General features: G+C 34.3%; 1 protein-coding gene across 3 annotated transcripts; it reads left to right on the forward strand.

The window, feature by feature from the left end:
* Positions 1–266: 266 nt before the first annotated feature.
* On the forward strand, positions 267–20,987 carry LOC114102073 (sulfotransferase 1B1-like). 3 transcript variants are annotated; one of them, XM_071614325.1, is made up of 8 exons: positions 267–455; positions 4,546–4,732; positions 5,002–5,130; positions 9,012–9,109; positions 13,705–13,831; positions 14,491–14,585; positions 15,537–15,717; positions 18,879–20,987. In XM_071614325.1, the coding sequence occupies exons 2-8, from the start codon at positions 4,585–4,587 to the stop codon at positions 18,989–18,991; spliced, it is 891 nt and encodes a 296-aa protein (XP_071470426.1). In that variant the 5' UTR covers positions 267–455; positions 4,546–4,584; the 3' UTR covers positions 18,992–20,987. The 3 variants fall into 3 exon arrangements, with proteins under 3 accessions (XP_071470426.1, XP_027803143.1, XP_071470427.1); XM_027947342.2 differs by having other exon boundaries at positions 268–455; positions 4,549–4,732; XM_071614326.1 differs by lacking the exon at positions 4,546–4,732 and having other exon boundaries at positions 268–455.
* The last annotated feature ends 821 nt before the right edge of the window (positions 20,988–21,808 follow it).

Here is a 21,808-nt window from a genome sequence, read left to right on the forward strand (position 1 = left end):
CTTTCCATCATATTGGAAACTCATGTTTTGTCTAGATGAAAACATACATGTACATCACAACCACTTTTCATCATGGTTGAAATTATTAGAAGATATTCTTAGTAGCGATGCAAAATATTCTGACCCACTGACTCTTCATGTGCTTTCCCTCTGCATTTCCTTCAGATCCTTTGCAGTCTGTGAGGGAATTCAGTTCTAAGCAAACTCGGCCTGAGCTCACTTCTGGTCACCACCCTCCTCCATTTCCTTTTCCGGGCTTCCTGGTTCTGCCAGCTGTGGAGACAGCAGGGCTGCTCTGCGTGTGTGTGTGTGTGTGTGTGTGTGTGTGTGTGTGCAGTTCAAAGTGGTCACTACGTAACTGCCGGTGGAATCGGAGAATGCTATTACTTTTGACTGCAGTGCTGGGTTCTGTCCTTACACTTGTTTACTTTCTGGAGAGGAGGCTACATTGAAAGGTAAAATTTTCTTTTTAATCTCTTAAAGATTTTGTCCAATATCTACTGAGCATTATGCTAGTTAGAATAATTTATGTTTTGAGCAATTTCCTAATTTGATTGTTTTTGCATAATTCTAATTTTTTTCCCCATGGAAAACTCAGTTCTGTTGTTTATGTCATGAAGAATATTTCAAGTTTTCAATGTTCACATATTTTTCTGGGTTCAGTGGAATGCTTTTGAAGCATTGCCAGGATTGGGGATCTTCTCTTGAGAAATCAAGGCACTTCAGGATAAAGAAATCCTCTTTAAGGCCTCATCTTTCTTTTCTTTCCCTGTCTTCTAGACACACACACACTCACACACACACACACACACACACACATCACTCTGAAGCACATTCCAGAATACAGACTGTGTTGTTTACTACATTTGTTCCAGGAGCTGAAACTGGATGTGGACCTGGTAGAGTCAGATTTTGTTACTGTGGAATGAATTAAAGAATGTGTGTTTTTATTAAGAGTCATTTAGGTTTTTTTAATTTTAGCTTTAATTTTTTTCAATTATTTTAATTAGTTCTACACGACAGTAGAATGCATGTATGCACTTTGATATATCTTACATAGATGACATGTAATTTCTCATTTTTTCTGAGTGTACATGTTGCAGAATCGTATTGTAGTCACATATATGCACACAGTAATAATGTCTGTTTCATTTTCATACTATCTTTCTTATCCCCACATTTCCTCCCCTCCCTTCCCATCATTTCCCTCTACCCAATCTAAGGTGCTGCTATTCTTCCCTAGTGCTCTCCCATCATACTGTGAATTAGCATCTGCATATTGGAGAAAATATTTGTCCTTTGGTTTTATGGGATTGGCTTACTTTGCTTAGCATGATATTCTCCAACTCCAACCATTTACTGGCAAATGCCATGATTTCACTCTTCTTTAAAGCTGAGTAATTTTCCATTGCGTGTATATACCACATTTTCTTTATTCATTCATCTATTGAGGGACACCTCAATAGGTTGGTTCCATAGTCTAGTTGTTGTGAATTGAGCTGCTATAAACATTGATGTGGCTGCATCACTATATTATGCTGATTTTAAGTCCTTTGGGTATAAACCAAGGTGTGGGACAGCTGGATCAAATGGTTCATTCCCAGTTTTCTGAGGAATCTCCATACTGTTTTCCATAGTGGTTGCACTAATTTGAAGTCCCATTAGCAATGTATGAGTGTACCTTTTTCATCTCATCCTCACCAACATTTATTGTTGCCTGTATTCTTCATGATTGCCATTCTGACATGAGTGAGATGAAATTTTAGAGTAGTTTTGATTTGCATTTCTGTAATTGCTAGAGATGTTGAACACTTTTTCATATATTTGCTGATCAATTGTATATCTTCTTCTGTGAAGTGTCTGTTCAGTTCCTTAGCCCATTTATTGATTGGGTTATTTGTGTTCTTTTTTTGTTGTTTGTTTTATTTTAAGTTTTTTGAGTTCTTTATATGTTCTAGAGATTAATGCTTTATCAGAGGTGCATGTGGTAAAGATTTCCTCACAATCTATAGGCTCTCTCCTCACATTATTAATTATTTGCTTTGTTTAGAAAAAACTTTTTAATTTGAATCCATCTCATTTATTAATTCTTGATTTTACTTCTTACACTTTAGGAGTCTTGTTAAGGAAGTCAGATCCCAGGCCAACCTGGTGAAGATTTGGGTCTATTTTTTTCTTCTATTAGGCCCAGGCTCTTTATTCTAGTGTCTAAGTCTTTGATCCACTTTGAGTTGATTTTTGAGCAGGGTGAGAGATAGAGGTTTAATTTCATTTTGCTGTATATGGATTTTCAGTTTTGCCAGCATCATTTGTTGAATGCTGCCCTCTCAAATATTAAGGGAAAAATGATTATTTGAACATCATGCTAAAATTCATGCTATCTTTTCTCTAGTGAATGTTTTTGGTATTCCTGTCTAGTATGAGATAACTGTATTTATGTGTGTTTGTTTCTGTGTCCTCTATTCTGTAACATTGGTCAACAAGTCTATTTTGGTGCCAATACCAAGTCATTTTTGTTACTATAGCTCTATGGTATAGTTTAAGTTCTGGTATTGTGATGCCTTCTGCTTCACTTTTCTTGCTAAGTATTGCTTTAGCTATTCTGGGTTTCTTAAGAGTCATTTAGTTTTAATGGCAAATGACTCCATTTCTCCTAAGAGGGGCATTGTTTTTTTTTTCTTTTAATCCATTCATCTTCCTTAATTTGATCTTAGACATTTTAATTTCCAGCCTATGGCTCAACTTGAACAGAAAGATTTCATATGTCATGGGGACTATAATTTGTCACCACAAAGATTGCCTGTCACTGTTCTGTGGGTTTAAAAGGTTTTTTAAAACTATATATTTTTTAATTTTTAGTGACAACCCTCTTCCTGCACATCTGGTCAATGACTAATCATCTTAGGTTTTCCAGCCCTCCCCTCTGTGTGGCCCTCCCCCTACAATTCTGAACTCACCATCAGCCAATGATTAGGATAAGTGATGCTAACTCAGGTCTAATCCCCTGGAGCTTCCTGATTTGGCCACACCCACTTCCCAGATGTGACTGGTATGTGTCAGAATTGGCCCCCTTGCTGTGTTTTGTTACTCATTCCAACCTTCTCTGGCAACAGTCTTTGAGCATAAACAGCCTGAACTTTTAGTCAGAGAGGAATTTCTTCATTGAAGAAAAATGCCCTTACAAGTTGTGAACACCCTGTTTGAATGAGAGACTTGAGACAACTTTTAACTCTAGGTTGGGCCCATAGTCAGTGTGCAGAATGATTAAGTGTACAGTAAAAATCCATTCTTGGGTTGCCACTCCTTTTCTGTGTCTTTGGGAATATACTCTAAAGCTCTGTTTCTTTACCTCATCTACAGTATGAAAGATGCATATTCAGAGTGGGTAAGAATTAGGAAAAAACAAATAGGGTGGCACAGGCCTATAATCCCAGCAGCTCTGGAGACTGAGGCAGGAAGATCATGAGTTCAAAGCCAGCCTCAGCAAAAATGAAGCACTGGGCAACTCAGTGAGATCCTGTCTCTAAATCAAATACAAAATAGGACTGGGAATGTGGCTCGCTGGTCTAGTGCCCTTGAGTTCAAACCCTGGTTCAAAGGAAAAAAAAATAAAAAAATTGCATGTTACCAAAATCAATGCAATTTATTTTCTAGAAGCCATTGAATTCGTTGTGATAAATCATTTATACACCCTATATCACTGAAGACTAAGTTAAAGGTGATTTAAAGTTTTCTCTAAAATATTAAGGAGAAAATGATTATTTGAATATTATGCTAAAATTAAAAAATCTGATTCTAGATTGGTACATGAGATTCCATATTTACAACAAACTCTCAGATGAGACCAATAGCACATTATGATTGTACATGGACTGCAGTTTGAATAATAGTTGTTAGTTAATTTGACAAATGTAAAATAGTACTACAAAATAAAAATAAAAATTAGAAATAATGGCTAATATTATCCAACTTTAATAAAAACCATAGCTCACAGTTTCATCAAACTCAGTATAGCTGAAGTGTATGCTTGTGAACACACACACACACACACACACACACACAAAATGACGCCAAGAAACACCATAATTAGATTGCTCAAAACCAGTATAAGGTAAACAATCCTAGAAGTAGACAGAGAAAACACATGCATTTTCTACAGAGAAAGGGTAAGAATGAGAATAGACTTCCTTTAAGGAAAAATAAGGTACAACTAAACTGATAATTATTAGGAAAGATTTGATTTGGGTAAATCCTGATTTTTTAGCCTATTTCTGTGAAACATGATTTTAATTGAAAATAAGATGTGTACTCCTATTTGTTTCCAAAGTTTCTGTTAAAGACCTTTGTTCTCTGTCACTGAGCAATTTGCTTCTGTTGCAATTTGTACGTTTATGCTTACAAAAATGCCCTTTGCCTTTAGATCTTTGTGGACTCCATGTGTTAAAGGCCAATTTTGCTTTCTGTTATATTGCACTGTAAAGGATGATATTTTTCACTCAGATTTTGATTTCTAATCTCTTTATTTCTCTATGATTTTACTGTCAGTAGGAAGTCTATTAAGTATTTGTACAATCTGCTATAAAAATGATCTCCCAAAGTGATGTCCTGAGAAAAAATCTGAAGACAGTCCATGGTTGCCCCATGATCTATGCTTTTGCACACAACTGGGAAAGGATTGAACAGTTCCGCAGCAGGCCAGATGACATTGTGATAGCCACTTACCCCAAATCAGGTGAGCTCTGCAGACTGACTGATGCAGGTCTGACTTCAACTTTCATTTTCTGGAATCAACTTCTCTGTAAAATATCATCCTAAGTGAAGTTAACATTCTTATCCCTCAGTGCCACTATCTCTTTCCAGTGTATTAAAATGAACATTGTGGTATAGAAATGGAAACTCAGGTTTACGTTTCTAATAGATTATAGTAAGATGGCAGGCTTTCACTTTTCCTACTATAATTAGGTGCTTACTATAAAAATAATTCCTTTTTTTTTCCTACAGGTACCACTTGGATTAGTGAAATCTTGGACATGGTTCTAAATGGTGGAGATGTTGAAAAATGTAAGCGAGATGTTATTACTACTAAAGTTCCCATGCTGGAAATGGCTGTTCCTGGATTAAATATATCAGGTAAATTTGTCACCTGGTAATTGTGATTTTGTAGTATTATTTACATAGATGTGTATTATTATATTTGTGATGGCCACTCAAAGAAATTCATAGATTTGGCAGCATGAAATGAAAGTTTGCAAGCAATAGTATTACCAAGTCATATAAAGAACTGTTGCTCATTGCATATCCAGGTATGATACAAAAGATGAAAGAGTTCAATAGTACAAAGCAGTTAAAAATTTGGTTAATAATATGAATAGCATTTCTCATGCTTTATTGAATTTTATTGTACAGAATTTGTCACAATGAAACAATTATTTCAAACTTGGGACATTCTCGTAATTTAAGAAATAAGCAAAGAAGTACCAACTCTGTTTTAAGAACAGAATTCATTAATAAAATTTGTTTTTCATTTCACAAATATTTATTGAGTAGTTCTTAAGAACTTCACTGTGCTATTAGTCAGTTACAAAATGATTATTAACTTATATATTTATACTCAGGAAGCTTACAAATGTATTTTGACAATGAAATTTTGTGAATACATTAATAACATTTCAATATTATTAGTTTTTATAAAGTATCAGATGCTAGGAAAGAGAAGAATAGGAGAGTTTCCTTTAGGTTGGATGTTAGGGGAAGTTGCTGGAATTAAAACTCAAAACTATGCACACAGTTGGAAAAAGCACATTCCAAGAAGGCAAAGCATTAGGCATAAGGGTCTATTTTTTTTTTTTTTTTTGGAGTGGAAGGGTACCAGGGATTGAACTCAGGGACACTCAACCACTAAGCTACATCCCCAGCCCTATTTTGTATATTATTTAGGGACAGGGTCTTACTGAGTTGCTTAATGCCTAATTTTGCTGAGGCTGGCTTTGAACTCACAATCTTTTTGCCTTATTAGCCTTCTATGCCATACAGGAATATGCCACCTCACCAGGCTGGCACAAGCACCTTGATGTAGAAATTACCCTGGTGTAGGACACGGACTAAATAATGACCACTGAAAGAGGGGAAATAGGCATGTAAAGCAGAGATTAAGCAAGCATAAATTATGTGAGGCTTGTGATTCTTAACGCGGTCTCTTCAATTTTATTCTAAACAGTGCAAAAGAAGAATTTTAATCAAGGAAGAGATATAAAGCTGTGTTATCTTTATTATTTAAAATGTAATTATTCCACTGACTTCTGAGAGAGATGGAATTGAAGATTCCAAACAAGATACATGTTGTATCTATTGTATTGATGAACTGTATAAGAAATATAAGGGAAATGTAATAATTAAGGGTGATTCACATAGTTTTATTAAAATCAATCAAGTGGACTATGGAACCATTTACTACTATGGAAAATATTTGGACAGAAATACATCTGGGTGTAAGACAATTAATAATCAGCTTTGAAATGGTAGGTTTGAGATGGCACTGAAAAAATTTAAATAATGAATTAAAATCATAGTATTTGGAACATGTTGAAATATATGCATTAGGGCCACAGTATAACTAGCATGGAAAGTCATGGTATTGCCCAAGGAAAAATAGCAAGAAAACATGAGAAGAACAGAACTCTGTGGAAACCACCCAGATGTGGAGGCTTGGTAGGGGAATAGGAGTTGCCAAAAGACACGGAAAAGAAAGTGTCATTTACCTAGGAGGGAGGGAAAGAGCATGGAGTCCTATAGGCATGATTGAAGGGTAGCTGAAGGGAAGTTTGTCTCTTGAGTGCTTCTGGAAACCAGAGATAAGAAGACGGATGGTGGTAAACCTTCCTGTTAATGGCAAGAGCAGAATCCAAACCCTCTCCCATGGAGGATGTATCCCTCAGCAGATAGGCTGGACTAATAACTTCCATAGGCAGGCAGGGATCAACTGAAAGGGTATCAGTCCTTACTGTGGTTGTAGGCTAAGGGCAAACTGATAAGGCTGGAAACTGAAGGATTATGTTGAGGCAAGTTCCACAATGAGGTAAGACTTCAAATCCAGATTCCTCAGAAAATGTGGAATTTGGAATGGAACCATCGTTTGACCCATTTATCCCACTCTTCAGCATATACCCAAAGGACTTAAAATCAGCATACTATAGTGATTGGCTACATCTATGTTCACTGCAGCTCCATTTACAATAGCTAAGCTATGGAACCAAACTAGGTGCCATTCAACAGATGAATGGGTAAAGAAAATGTGGTACATCATACACAATGGAATATTGCTCAGCCAAAGGAAAGTGTGAAATGAAAAAGTGATTGATCCAAAATAATCTGAGACAAAGAGTCAAGGATCATTGGTATGAAGCAGGGTTAGGATTTGAGGAATGCTGGGTAGGGCTGCCAGAGAGGGAATAGTTGTTCAGCTAGGAGATGAGGATAGACTCTGGCTTTCAGACTTACTCTGGAGCCTGAATGGGGATTATTGTGATGTCTTTGTGTCTTCTTAGCATGCATATTTGTGGATATAAAGGGCTCATTTAAAGATATTCATATGGCAAAATGATTGTAAGATAGAGAAGAGAAAGAAATAGTACAGGGAAGCTGAGGGAGAGACCTGGAAAAACAGATATGGGAAAACTTCATAAAAATAACAGAAGCAAGTTCATTTCATGGACATTTGGGAAGAGTGAATTATGGAAAATTACAATTTCTCATTTCTCTGTGATTGGTAAAGTGACTGCAGCCACATTAGAAGTATAATAAAATCCCTAGTGGAATTTTATTCATCTCTAATTAATGTTTTCAGATAACATACAAGAAACTCAATTAAATTGAAAATTCAGAAAAGTAACCATTGTTCTATGGGAGATATTTATGCTAACAAGATCTATTTTTAATATAAAATTAAAATTTAACTGGACATCTTGCTTCTGCCAATCCTATTTTTATTGACATAAGAAGGTTCTTCTTAATGCTAATCATGTGCTGTCCACTCTGCTCTACTGGACATCCCTGGGTGAAGAATATGAGTTACTTTCCTGTTCTTCTGGAATATTCATTGTATTGAGTGTGTTTGGGGGTGAGTGAGGATGGGTAGGAGGTATGGCAAAAGTAACTAAGAAAGTAAACAAACTTAAATATGTATCATATAGAACATGTGAAGAGAGTGCCATAATGGCAACTGAGAGACTTTTAACATATATAAGAAATTATTGCAGCCTGGTGCAGGGTCACATACCTATAATCCCAGTGGCACAAGAGGCTGAGGCAGGAGGATTGAGAGTTTAAAGGCAGCCTCAGCAAAAGCAAGACACCTAAGCAATTCAGTGAGACGCTGTCTCTAAATAAAATACAAAATTGGGCTGGTGATGTGGCTCAGTGATCCAGTGCTCCTGAGTTCAATTCCCAGCATCTCCTTCCCCCCACAATAAAGCAATCATTGCATAAAACAGAAACAATTATTGTTTTCAGTGTGTAATCAGATGCAATTTTATGTGGGTAGACCTTCCTATGCAGAAGGTGAAAATATTATGTAGGATTAGAAGTTAATTTAAATGTTATATTGGATATAAATAATATTGTGAAAAACAAAGGAAGGATGCATAATACCTTAAAATTTATTGGAATAAAGAGCTGAAAGAGGAGAGAGGATAAAACTTCAAATTACTAAAGTGGGCATTTATATCCCCTGATTTGGAGAAAGGGGAAATGAAGCATGGAGACTCAAATATTTTTGAAATATCTCAAAATGAATAAGTAGTAGTATTTCAACACAGGAAGGATAGTCTCAAATTGAACACTCAACTATTACACAACACTCCCCCTTGAAATACAGAGAAATGCCTGTAATTGGCACAGCATTTAATTACATGATATGCTGCTCAAAACATCTTGAAATATTGGTTGGGAAGATGAGAAAATACAGGCTCCTTGGAGACTCTAATATTTCTAAATGCCAAACTAAAATTCCCCAGGTATAGAACACTTAGAGAAGAATCCATCACCTCGTCTTGTGAAGACACATCTACCAACTGACCTTCTTCCTAAGTCTTTCTGGGAGAACAATTGCAAGGTAGATGCTATACTGGAAGCTGATTTTAAAATGTGACCCTGTCTCTTTACCACGCACATAGTAAGATAATGGCCACATGTTTAATTGACTTGTGACCATGAGCACTGAGCTATATGAAGAATTGTTTCAATTTTTAAAAATTAGTGTAAGCTTCCATGTTTAAGTTATCTAAACTTTAGTAGCAACAGAATCCTCACCTAAGGACAGTGTTACTACTTTCATTCCTCTGCAGTCCCTGGATAATGTGGCCTTCTACAAAAACTTAACCTAAGAGTGCTGATTCTTAATTGTATGGTAAAATTCTTCAGTGAACATTTATTTGTGACTTCATGTTTACTTTGCAGTAAGTTTTAAATTCCAAATTAAATTCTTCAATAACTATAATGCTGTTCAGGTTATCTATTTTATCTTACCTGCTAGTTTGCTAGTTTGTTATCTGTGAGAAATTTTCCAAGTTGTTGAACTTATTAATGAAAAATTATTCATATAATATATACCTATATTATTCTTATAGTGATTTTTGGATTTGTTATATTACCCACTGTTTTGTTCTTTATCTTAGTTGTTTGGATCTTCTCTGTTTTATCTTTGTTGTTGTTGCTAGAGGGTTATAAATTTTATTTTTAAAAATAGATTTTTGTTTCCATTATATTTCTACTTTTATTTTCATGGATTTGTTCTTTTATCTTTATTATTGCTCTCCTGCTTGTTTGTATTTAATTACCCTTCCTTTTCTAATTTATTCACGTAAACATGTGGATTATTGATTTGGTGCCTTTCTTCTATTTCTAGAGTTAGAATTTAGTGCAGTAATTTCCTCTCAGAATTGCTTTGGTTACATCTCACAAATTTTGATATGTTGTACTTTGATTTTCATTCAGTACTATGAATGTTTTTATTCCATTTTTAACTGTAGGATTTATTTATTTATTTGAAAGTGTGTTCTTTAATTTCCAAGTGTTTAAAAATTTTCATGTTGCAATTTGGTTATTGCTTTCTAGTTTGATTCCATTTTCATCAAAGACCATACATTATATAATTTTTAGTTTTTAAAATATCTTATATTTTATCTCTGTCTATTTTTGTGAATGTTCCATGGGCATTTGAGAAGAACGTGCATTTTTCTTTTTTGGTTGAAACATTCTATAAATTTTGGTTAGACCCCATTGCTTGATAACATTATTCAATTCTTTGTCTTTGCTTGTTTTCTACAAGTTGGTGGTTTGGTCAGTTGGTGAGGGTAGAGTATAAATGCCCCCAACTATAAATTTTGGCTTGTCTATTGCTGATTTCGGCTTTACTAGGTTTTGCTCTGTGTGTTCTGAAGTTATATTTTTTGTGCTTGGGCATTAGGATTGCATGATCTCCCCAGTGGGTTCATTCTTTTGTCGTTATGCAATGTCCTTTCTTGTCCCTAGTAATTTTTTCTCCTGAATTTTACCTTATCTAATAATCACACAGACACTCCAGACACTCCTAATTTTTCTTTCTGTCAGTCTGTCTTTAAATTCATATACTTATACCATTTACCTTGAAAAAAAATTGACATTTTAAAACTGAAATCTGTCATGTTTTTTCTTTGTTTTTTTTTTTTTTTTGTTGTCGTATCTTTGTTTCTGCATTTTTCCATTCTTACTTTACCAGAACGTTTTTTAAGAGGGTCATTTTCACTTGCTTTTAATGTTTTTGAATTTTTTGTTCTTTTTTTTGTTTTGTTTTTAGATATGGTTTTCTCAGTGACTGCTCTAGATGTTACTATAAACATATAAACATACATAACTTATCATAGACTATTGTTGTGAACATTTCTTACTTCAATTTTATTTCCTATACCCTCTCCATGTGTTAAACATAATGGTCTGAACTGTTTTCCTGAACATGAATAAATTGCCTCAACAGATGTTCTTTTAACCTTTGCTTCAATTATAAAATATGAAGAAAAAACTTGCCAAGTCAAAGACATTCTGTTTACTTCTCTTTAACCCATTTTCTTGATCTTTTTTTTCTTTCTGAAGATTCCATTCTTCTGTGGTTATTTTCTTTCTCTTCAGAGCTTCCATTAGCCCTTCCTTAAGATAGGTCTGCAAGTAACAGCTTTTTTTTTTCATATCCCTTATCTGATAATGTCTTATTTCCTTTCCTGCTGGAAGTAGAGTTTTAACTGCATACAGATATACAGTTGACAATATTTTGCTTTCTGTACTTGTAAAGTATCATGCAACATCTTTTTGACCTTCATGATTTTGAATGAGATATTCATTTCCATTCACATGAATGATCCTTAAAAGGAAATGTAGTATCTCTCTGGCTGGTTTTAAGGTTTTTATTTGCCCTTATATTTAGAAGTTTATTAACAAAGTTGTCTTGGTCTGACTTTATTTGGTTTCTCCTTTTTGGAGTTAATTTGGCTTCTTGGATCTATAGATTTATTTGTTTTAATATACATGAGTGTTAGCTGTGACATTTTGTTGCTGTGACCAAAATACCTGAAAAGAGCAACTTAGAGGTAGAAGAGATATTTTGGGCTCATGGGTTTCAAAGGATGTTCCATGGTGGACTGACTCCATTGCTCTTGGGCCCAAGGAGAAGTAGAACATCACGGAGGAAGGACATGGTGGAAGAGCACTGCTCTATTCATGGTGACCAAGAAACAGAGAAAGAGAGAGGAAGGAACCACAGGAAAGTTGAACCCTTCCAGTGCATGCCCCCAGTGACCCATCTCTTCCAGCCATGCCCCACCTGCCTACAGTTACCACCTCGTTAGTCCATTCAAAGTAGGATGGACTGATTAATTTCAGCTCTCACAATCCAATCATTTTACCTCTGGATTTTTTTTTTTGTATTAACACAGAAGCTTTTGGGGGACACCTCATATACAAACCATAACAATTTGGAAGGTTTTAGTCATTAATTCTCCAAAACATTTTTTTCAGTTTTTTTTCTTTCTCCTATTATTCTGGAGTTCTGAATATATGACTGAGAAATCTTTCATTATGGTTTCACAGATCCCTAAGATTCTGTTCATTTCTCTTCAGTCATTTTTCTCTGTGTTGTTTACATCAAGTTACTTCTATTGATGTATCTTCAGGTTTGCTAATTATATCCTCTATTATGGCTACTGTATTATTAAGTCCACCCAGTAAGCTGTTTTTATTTCAGTTATGGTAGATTTTAGGTCTATTATTTCCATGTATATAAAACTTTCCATGTATAGCACATCTTTCCTATCTATGTTTTCATTTGTTTAAAGAAAAAATTTAATTGAGTGCTATAACATCTTTATGAAGTTGATTTAGAATCCTGTTTAGATAACTCAGAATTCAACTCATCTCAGTATTGGTGTCTATTGTCTTTCTACATTTAAATTGTGATTTTCCTAGTATTTAGAAAGACAGATTATTTCTATTTATATCCTGGATATTTTGACTATGTTTTTAGGATTAGTTTTAGTAGTTATTCACCCTGTTGAGGTTTACCATATAGATTTTTACTGTATTTTGGGGACTTTGTTCCTATAGGAGTTTATTTTCGTAAGTCTGTGCAATGTTTTTCTCGTTGTGTTGACATTCTGGGGTTGTTGGTGATCTTGCTTTGTCCCTGCTCATGCCTTATGCAGAGGCATAAGATACCTCCTAGGACCACTGGCTAGTACTGACTGAACTACTAAAGGAGGACAGAGCCTTGATGTCTGGGTCTCCTTGTGCCACCTGGTGGAGGGTATGCAGAAACAGAGCTTTGCTGCTGTGGTACATGGAACTACCCATGGGGGCCCCAACTGTGGATCAGAAGCTGGGAAAGCCCGGGGCATCAGGTCATGTAGATGGGCCCAAGTATAGAACAGAGTTTGGGATTTTCCGCTATGTCTTTTTGGGCTTCTTATTTTCTGATCTTTTGTCTAGAAATTAAGTTTTGTTTTATTTGGTTTATGCTTGCTAAAGGTTCCAGGTCACAAAGCTCCTTGTTGTCTAGTTCAAGAGCATACAGGAGATAAAAAGAAAATCCAGAGGGAGCTTACTATATTAGTTTCCTCAGGTTATTCAGTTCCAGAGTTCCTATATCACTGTGTTAAGTTTTTAGGGCTTTAGTGATCCTTAGAGGAGAAAAGCAGGGGCGAGTGGATCTGTGTCTTCCAGTTTTTGAACTGAATGCCCCTAAAAACTCATTTTAATGCCTGTCCTTGCTTTATATTTCCTCCTTAACCTTTATCTTTTTCAACCTGTTGTATGCTTCCAGATGCTTAAGTGGTAGAAATAAGGTCACCAAAGCCTCACAATTTTCTTATTTTCAATTTGCTTGTTATTCTCTGTTCTCCCTGAAGATGTCGCTGTTTATTCATGGATCCCAGAGTCAAAGGAGCCAGAAACTGACAAGGCTTTTTCCAAAGCACTCAGAACTTTCTGCTTCTTATCTCATAAAAAACATTGCTCTACCAGAAAAATCACTTAAATTAATTCTATATTTGAAGTGTTGATGAAGAAGCATTATGGTTCACAGTTTCTAGGAGAAAAAGCACTCTGCCATTTTAATTATCTATGAGTGTTTTTTTTCTTTTGTGAATAACTTTCATTTTATTTTCTTTTTCCTCTCTCCTGCAGATGATTTATGTTGCTCGAAATGCCAAGGATGTTGCAGTATCATTTTACCATTTTGACTTAATGAATAATTTACACCCTCTTCCTGGAACATGGGAAGAATATCTGGAGAAATTCATGACTGGAAATGGTTAAGTGATCTTTAGCTTAAAATTCACACACGCGCACACACACACACACACATGTATATATATATAAAATTTAATTTTAAACAGTACTGTTAGCCATTACTGTTATGGATTTTCATTTCAAAACTTATTTTTTTTTTAAAATAAGTATTTCAAACTCAGCACAAATACATTCAAATTCCATTTTAGAAAATTAGTCAACTGACCTGATATCGAACACTAGCATAATGAAAGTGTTTTAGAATCCTTTCTCAGTTGCTAGGAATCTGTTCTCAGTCTGTGCTCACAATAGACATTGCTTAACTTGTTCAAATCATTAGTTAGCTCTGTTACACCTGCATTTGTAATAGATACTTGATAAAAAAACAAAAAACAAAAAACAAAAAAAAAAAACATTTGTATGAGAATAGTTTCCTTCCATGTGAGACTGAGTATAATTTATTGGCAGTCATTGTATTTTTATCTGAAATGTTTCCGTTGTGTTTCATATTTAAAGAAAATTTGCTTGCACATCCATAAATGGCTAATTTTACCTCTTAAAATTGATCTTATATTTTCAATTCCCATGATTACTAAATTCCACAAAATATCTTTACAATTTAACTTATTGTTCAGAAAAAAAAATGATTTGATGAATGTTATGGTTTTTCTCTGGTTTTAGTGGCCTATGGTTCTTGGTTTAATCACGTTAAGAGCTGGTGGAAGAAAAAGGAAGAACATCCGATACTTTTCTTGTACTATGAAGATATGAAAGAGGTAAAAGTGGTGGATATTTATAATGGATAATATCTTTGCCCTGTCCTAGGGCAAAACGATTAATCTTTATTTTTGAAACTAGTCTCAAGTCCAAAATGGTATCACTGCTTTCTTATCCTCCATGTCTGCTTATCTGAATCTTGATAGAGTCATTAACAATTTTCTAATTGAGATATCAATGACGTATATTCATTCCTCTCCTTCCTTAACCACTGTATTTCTTTGAGCATCTTTTCCTTTTGAAATTGTCTCCTAAATTTCCCCAGATTTCATACTCATGATCATCCCCTGTATACTGTCCATTGACTCAGTTGTTTTTCTTTTTGAATTGTTTGCGATCACGTCCAGGCTCACTTTCCCCATGAATATTTATGTCACTGTCCAACACAGGAATAGGCAATGCATTTTGGTAAATTGTAACTCATTTTTCTCAACTTCAGCTTGAGTTCCCCCAAATCTTCTAGATATATCCATGGAGGTTTATTTGCTTTTAATGAAATTACAAAGGTGAGTTTTCATCATTAGCAACTGAGAATGACCCACTTTTCATATTTTGTTCATTTTATTTTTAATAGTTAATGAGTAATTTAGTTCTTGATATCTTTGCACCTTATAATCTTGTCTGTTTTCATCCTTTTTTGATGTGCTTGGATTGAGCCCATGCCTCAAGCATGCTAGGCAAACACACTACCACTGATGCCTGGAGTCTTCTATTTTTTTTAAAAATATATTTTATGCCCAAACATGTTCTGTTAGTTTTCAAGGCAAATTTCAAATCTTCAATAATTTTAATTACTTTAAAAAATTATGGATAATGAACCCAACTAATTATAAATTTCCTTCAACATTTGGGGTCAACCCATAAGAAAATTATAAATTTGTGTTTTTTTACATTATGATAGTCATTTATACTCCCATCATTTCCTTGGATGTGTATTTACCCACTGATAGAATCCAAAGGAGGAAATCAAGAAGATTACTAGATTTCTAGAGAAGAACCTGAATGATGAGGTCTTGGATAAGATCATCCATCACACCTCATTTGAATCGATGAAGGACAATCCTCTGGTGAATTACACACACCTGCCCACTGCAGTAATGGATCACAGCAAATCTCCTTTCATGCGCAAAGGTAAACACTTTACTCATTTTAACTTCCTGTTTTACTTTCTTCTGGAGGATTAGCTCTGTGATCTCTCCTGCATTATTAACTTGTTTAGGGTTTGATTATTCACCTGTAAAAAATAGGACTCTAATAATACCTAGCACCAAAAGGTGCTCAATTTGCATCAACATTATTAAATGAAGTAATGTGTATAAAGCTGTTTGTAGAATACAATAAATGTCTGAGGAGTATTTCCCCTGTTGTTTACTGTTCTGCTACATAGAAGTGGTTTTGGAGAATTGTGGTGAAAATACAATGTCTTCATTCTTCTTTAATTCTTTGTCTAAATTGGCATAGACCCCTTTCTTCTCCTCAGTATTTCACTTAGTACCGTACTCTGTTCTTTACAGCCTCCACATCATTTAGAAAATAGTGGTCATTTATTTCACTAAGAAGGTTCACCAAAAGGAAGGCCTTTTTTTTTTTTTTTTTAATCCTATGGGAAATTGCTGTCTTACAGATACTATCTGAATTACAGGAAACAGAAACAAAGTCCAGATTTAACATAGGAGAATATAAAATTTGCTGTTAAAATACAATTTTACCACATTCATGAAAATTGTGGGCTGGGTGCATGCTTGTAATCCTAGCAGCTTGGGTGGCTGAGGCAAGAGGATCACGATTTCAAAGCCTGCTTCAACAAAAGTGAGGCCCTAAGCAACTCAATGAGACCCTGTCTCTAAATAAAATACAAAAAGAAAAAAAGAAAATTGTGTATATTGTGATTTATAATAGGAAACATGTAAAATGTGTTACTATTAATAAAAACACACTTAACAAATTATCTCAAATCTGAGAATTTATCCATCTAATAATTATATCACCATATAATTTCAATATTCTTTCTTGTGTGAGTGGGTGGAGAAGAATTTCAGTTAATGTTCTTGGAAGCAAGCATAACTGTATGAATGTGTTCTGCACATGAACACATGAATGAAAACCATCAATTTGAAATGAGTTATACAATGAATTCTTTTCTAAAGAGGTTTTGATAACATTAAAACATAAAATATACTTAATGTTTTCAAATTAAGCTTTTTCCCCACAAAATACTGCATATAACATCTTAAAAATTACCTCTAGTAAAAGAGAGAAAGGCAGACTTTTCTTTATAAACATTACATTATAATTGGAGCAAAAAATAAATAGATGTATAAAATATATAATATAAAATATAATATATAAAAGATACATAATGTATTTTTTCACTCCCTAGAAGAAAATTTAAAAACTGTTTTTTAAGCAAATTCTCAGTGATAGATCACTCAATGTAATTTCCAAGAGATTTTTGTTACTTCCAATCAGATAAAAATTGATGCCATCTTATGACATCTACTAAAATGTACATGTAGAGGAAACAACCTTTCATCTGGATTATTTAACTTCTCCAGTTCAACAGGAAGAGTACATGCTTTTCTAATAATGAGGTCAGTTTTTGCATCTCCTCTGGTGGTGATAAAGAAAAAAAAAAACATTTGTGGTAGATAGATCTAGTGTATATCCAGGCTATGCATTTGCCAAAATCTATGATACTGAATACATTAATTTACCTGCCAAAGTTCTGTCTACATTATTGACAAAATGGGAAAAATATGAACACTTATCTGATAAGTTTTTGTGGGAGTATTGTAGCAAATCAAATGCAAGCGTTTAGGGTATTTTATAAACATAATACATGAAGAAGTAATAAATAAAAAGGGTCTAAATAGTTCAAGATTTATCTGTTCATTCCTTCACTCATTCTTGTATTTACTCAATAATTCACATATACAAAATGCTCTTTCTGAATACCTACATGCAACACATACTTAGGCCATTCAAGGATAAGTGACAAATACATTTTCTTCAAAAATATAACAATGGAATATAAGAATCATACAAATGAATGCTGGAAAGGGATCAATGTGAAATAGGACACAGGAACCTTGCACACCCAGATTGGAAAAATGTCTTTATGGGAAAAATTAATGTCCTCATTTAGTGGCACAATAGTCAGCATAAAGGAGGGGACAGATGATGTCCAATGTCTATTCCTATGTCCCAATTAACAACAACAAAAAAATCTGGCCTTTGGCCAGCATTTACGTTATTTAAAAATTGTTACAAAGTGTTTATGTATATTATATAATTATGCACATTTCAAAAGATCACCAGAATGCTTCACGTATAACTTTTTATTTCTTAAATTTGTGTTCTTATGTGTTTTTAATGACATCCTTGCTGATGCACTATCCCATATATGTTTGTGTAAATCTTCATGTGCATTACAAAGAGCTATTACCATTTGGTAAACATAAAATAAATTATAATAACCAGAAAGACAACCTTGTTTAGGAGTATATTTTTCATTGAGAATACCTGCAAGTTTTATTAAGGTATCATGAATTAACATAGTTCATAATTCAATATTTCATAAAATGGAAAATGCATTTTCCTCCTAGACTATTAGCAGCACATTAACAGTTTATTCATTTTAAAAATGAATTTTTATAATCATCCAAGTATTAGAGCTTAAATGTTCATTTATGTCCTCCAAATTTTATTGTAAAAAAGATGTTCAGGGATGTTATATGTGTGATTTTTATAGTGCTATTCTTACCCAACTTGAAAAATCAAGTGCAAACCTGGTGAATTTTGGGGAAAACAAGTGTCTTCCAGGTATCATTATATTTTTGTTTATGAATGCTAGAAAACTATACATCCACATTCTGTTTCATGGTTCTTTGGGCTAATTATTGTTCTTTGTACATTTTCCCAAAGTAACTCAGGAAATATAATAAGTCCTGAGTATTGATCCAGAGGATTCAGTGATAATCCCATGACCCAGAACTGTCAGAAAAAATAAAAGAATCTCTCTCAGGAAAAAAAATTGCGCTTCCATGAATTTAGATACAAAAATTAGTCCTTCTAACCTTTTAAAATTTAGATTGTGTGTTTAGTTATAAGCCACATTTACAAATGAGAGGAAATTTCCAACTTTTTTAGTAAATGACATTTTAAAGTTTTCATAGACAAGCAAGACTTTCCTTATGGCTTCTAATTGTTCTTTTGGTGTATGTTAGGTTTTCCTTCATAATGGACATATTTTTATCTTTCATATGTTTCCTTGTTTTTTTTTTTATTTTTAGGGATTACTGGTGACTGGAAAAATTACTTCACAGTGGCCCAAAATGAGAAATTTGATGCCCTTTATAAAAAAGAAATGTCTGGAACTACACTTCGATTTTGCATAGAGATTTAAAGTGCTGAACTGTACTTGAAGAAAGAAGAGATGACCTACAGTTTTTAGAAATGGGGCAGTTATGACTTGGCTAAACAATCAAATGATTATAGGAAGGAAAGACCTTGATTTTAAAACTTTGGATTTTTCAGCATCGTTAATCAGGCTTCAGTTTGTTCCACTGTCTCTGAGATTCCTAAATCCCTAAAGCCAAGGCCCATCATTCCCGTTTTTGCCTTTTCCTAGATTAGACCAGATAAGACAGTATTTACCCTCTTCAGTCTCCTATATCTTATGACTTAGTTAAGTTGATTTCCCTCTTACTGTGGTCTAAGAAATGCTGTTTTTTCAAACTAACACTATATGTTCTGCCTCTGCTGGTTTCCTTTGCTGAATTATTTACCCAGGACACTGTGTTCCACTATTTACTCGGTGTCAAACTATTCTTGAAGTCATAGCTCATCTTTCTCTATTTCTATAACATGCAGTTCATGTTCCAGATCTAGTGAAAATATTTTTTCCTATACCTTATTTCATGCCCAGGTCTCAAAAAGGCAAAGACTTACCTTATTCTCTCTAAGGTCTTCCCTGGGGACTTGAGCTTGTCTCTGAGAGACTACTATGAGGGCCAGGACCTGCTTCCTGTGGAGAGTCCTCTTCTCTTAGCAGACCCTTTTCAATTTCTACAAATCACACATGGCCATGCTCTGCTCACTTTCATCTTATCCAAATAGATTTGGATACCCTAATAGCACCCAAGATAAGGTTATAAATGCTGCTGAAAATTTTCCAGTCTGCTGTCCAAGGAAGATTAGTCTGAGTCTCACTCTGCCCTCCTGACCCAGTATCCCTCCTACCTACTATCCCACACTATGGCTACGTGCTTCAACTCTTTGATAGACGTTTCCTGGGAACATTTATATTTCAACTCTTTTTCTTCCATGCATGTAGCTATGCCTCTATCCATTTGCAGCAAGAACTTCTACCTGAAGTTCATATCAGCATGTGCCAAATTAAATCCAAAGCCACCGTTCCCAAACTGAAGCTCCTTAGAGTGCTCTTGGCTGTTCCCTTTCATGTTCAGGAGTTGGAACTTCAAATGCATTTCAGACCCCCTGAGGCATAATACAGATATCAGTGGGTTGTAGTTTTGCAAATATATGCTCTCAGTCTGGAATAGTTGGAAACATTCCTTCAGCCTGTAACTACACTCCTTTTTAATCCCAGCAGAAGAGTGATATAGAATCAAATCTATATTTCAAATCTATAAGTGATTGCCTCTACTTCTGGAAATATTTGCTTCTATACATTTACAGTGTATTCTATAAATCAAATCAGCATACAAAACTTGTGTTCATGTGCTTTATAAACATATTTTGAGGGAGTTAATCCTGTGATTTTAGGGATATTTTGAATTAATTCCAGCTAATACTGGTGTTAAGAAGGAAGTAAAATAAGCCAATCATGTGTCTATTTGCTTTGTTATCTTTGCTAACACTAAGATAATGTGGCCTAACACATATGGGCTTCTGCAACATTGTCTGTTATTGAGAAAAAAATATCTGATCTAGACTTTAATCTTTGCAATAGATTGGCTGCACTAGTTGTCTTCACTAGCAGGATGTAATAATTTCCCCATTCCCTAGTTTTTCGTTTTTAGGAAGAAGTTTCTAACTGGACTTGGTTCAGCATTAACAAAATACTGTAATATTATCTATTCTCCAGGTATATTTTCTATGCACTAAATGTAGAGTGGAAAACAAAATCTAGATTTTCCTTTCCTTTTCTATGGGTTATTTCCTCTTATTTATTCCTTAATCTATGATTCAAACATCCATTCTGATTCCCTCACTTTAAAGCTCACTCTTAATGACAAACATTCTTAATAGAATTCAGTTTTGGAATTGCTCTATATGTTTTGAAACCATAAAAAACTGCCATCAAACTAATTTTTCAAAAATAAATTTTATCTCTATTTCTCTTTTAATTGCCAAATAAAACAGTTACATTAACTTCATCCTCATGTTGTTGTTGTTGTGTTTTTGTTTGTTTGTTTTTTTTTAACCTAACTGATGTACCATGAAGTAAGGACAGTAGTAACAAACATCTGCCAATGATGTGAATATTCCCTTATCTGCCACAAGTCTCATTATTCAATCAAGAAGTTAATAAACTTTTTAATAAACATCACAGCACAGAAATCTATTCCCTTTCACTCCACCGTGCTCTAACTTGACTTACCCACACCATTTACTCCCTTTCCACCCTGGCCTTATTTTTCATTTGGTACAGTTACACCCTTTGAGGATTTTGAGGTTTGAGTACTATGCCCCATTTCACCATCAATCGACACAACACTCTCCTCCATATTTGACAGTGCTTTTCATATACAGACAAGAAGGTAGTACAACCTATTTCAAATACTTGATGTTAAAGAGATGTGAAAGCCAATTATTTTGCTAGAGTTTTTCAGAAAACTCACCAAAGGCAAGAAGGAAAAATAGGCCTAGAAATCACTAGTTTTTAGTAAGCTATCTGCACAAATGTCTCATTATTATTTGTGATGCTTGGACTTGTTATATATAAATAAAATTTCTATGTTATTAAAATGTTACCTTAAGCACCAATCTTTTTTAAGCTGCCACTTATCTAATACAACATAATTATTGTTATTTGCCATACTAAATTCATTGATGACTATTTGGTGGCTCTGTGTGCCATTGACTTTTGTAACTTTTTGTGATATCTAATGCTTGATTTTAGAGGTTAATTTAATTTTCTACCTTCAAAATATAAGTAGTCAAATGTCTTAGTAGAAAGTGAAGCATCAAAATTCAC

The sequence above is a fragment of the Marmota flaviventris genome, chromosome 7 (assembly GCF_047511675.1).
Source record: "Marmota flaviventris isolate mMarFla1 chromosome 7, mMarFla1.hap1, whole genome shotgun sequence".
NCBI lineage: Eukaryota > Metazoa > Chordata > Mammalia > Rodentia > Sciuridae > Marmota > Marmota flaviventris.

Coding starts and splice junctions, on each gene's coding strand:
- LOC114102073 (XM_071614325.1), top strand. CDS start 4,585: ATGATCTCCCAAAGTGATGTCCTGAGAAAAAATCTGAAGACAGTCCAT. Junction 5,131..9,011: donor TCCTGGATTAAATATATCAG/GTAAATTTGTCA, acceptor AAAATTCCCCAG/GTATAGAACACTTAGAGAAG. Junction 14,586..15,536: donor ACTATGAAGATATGAAAGAG/GTAAAAGTGGTG, acceptor ACCCACTGATAG/AATCCAAAGGAGGAAATCAA.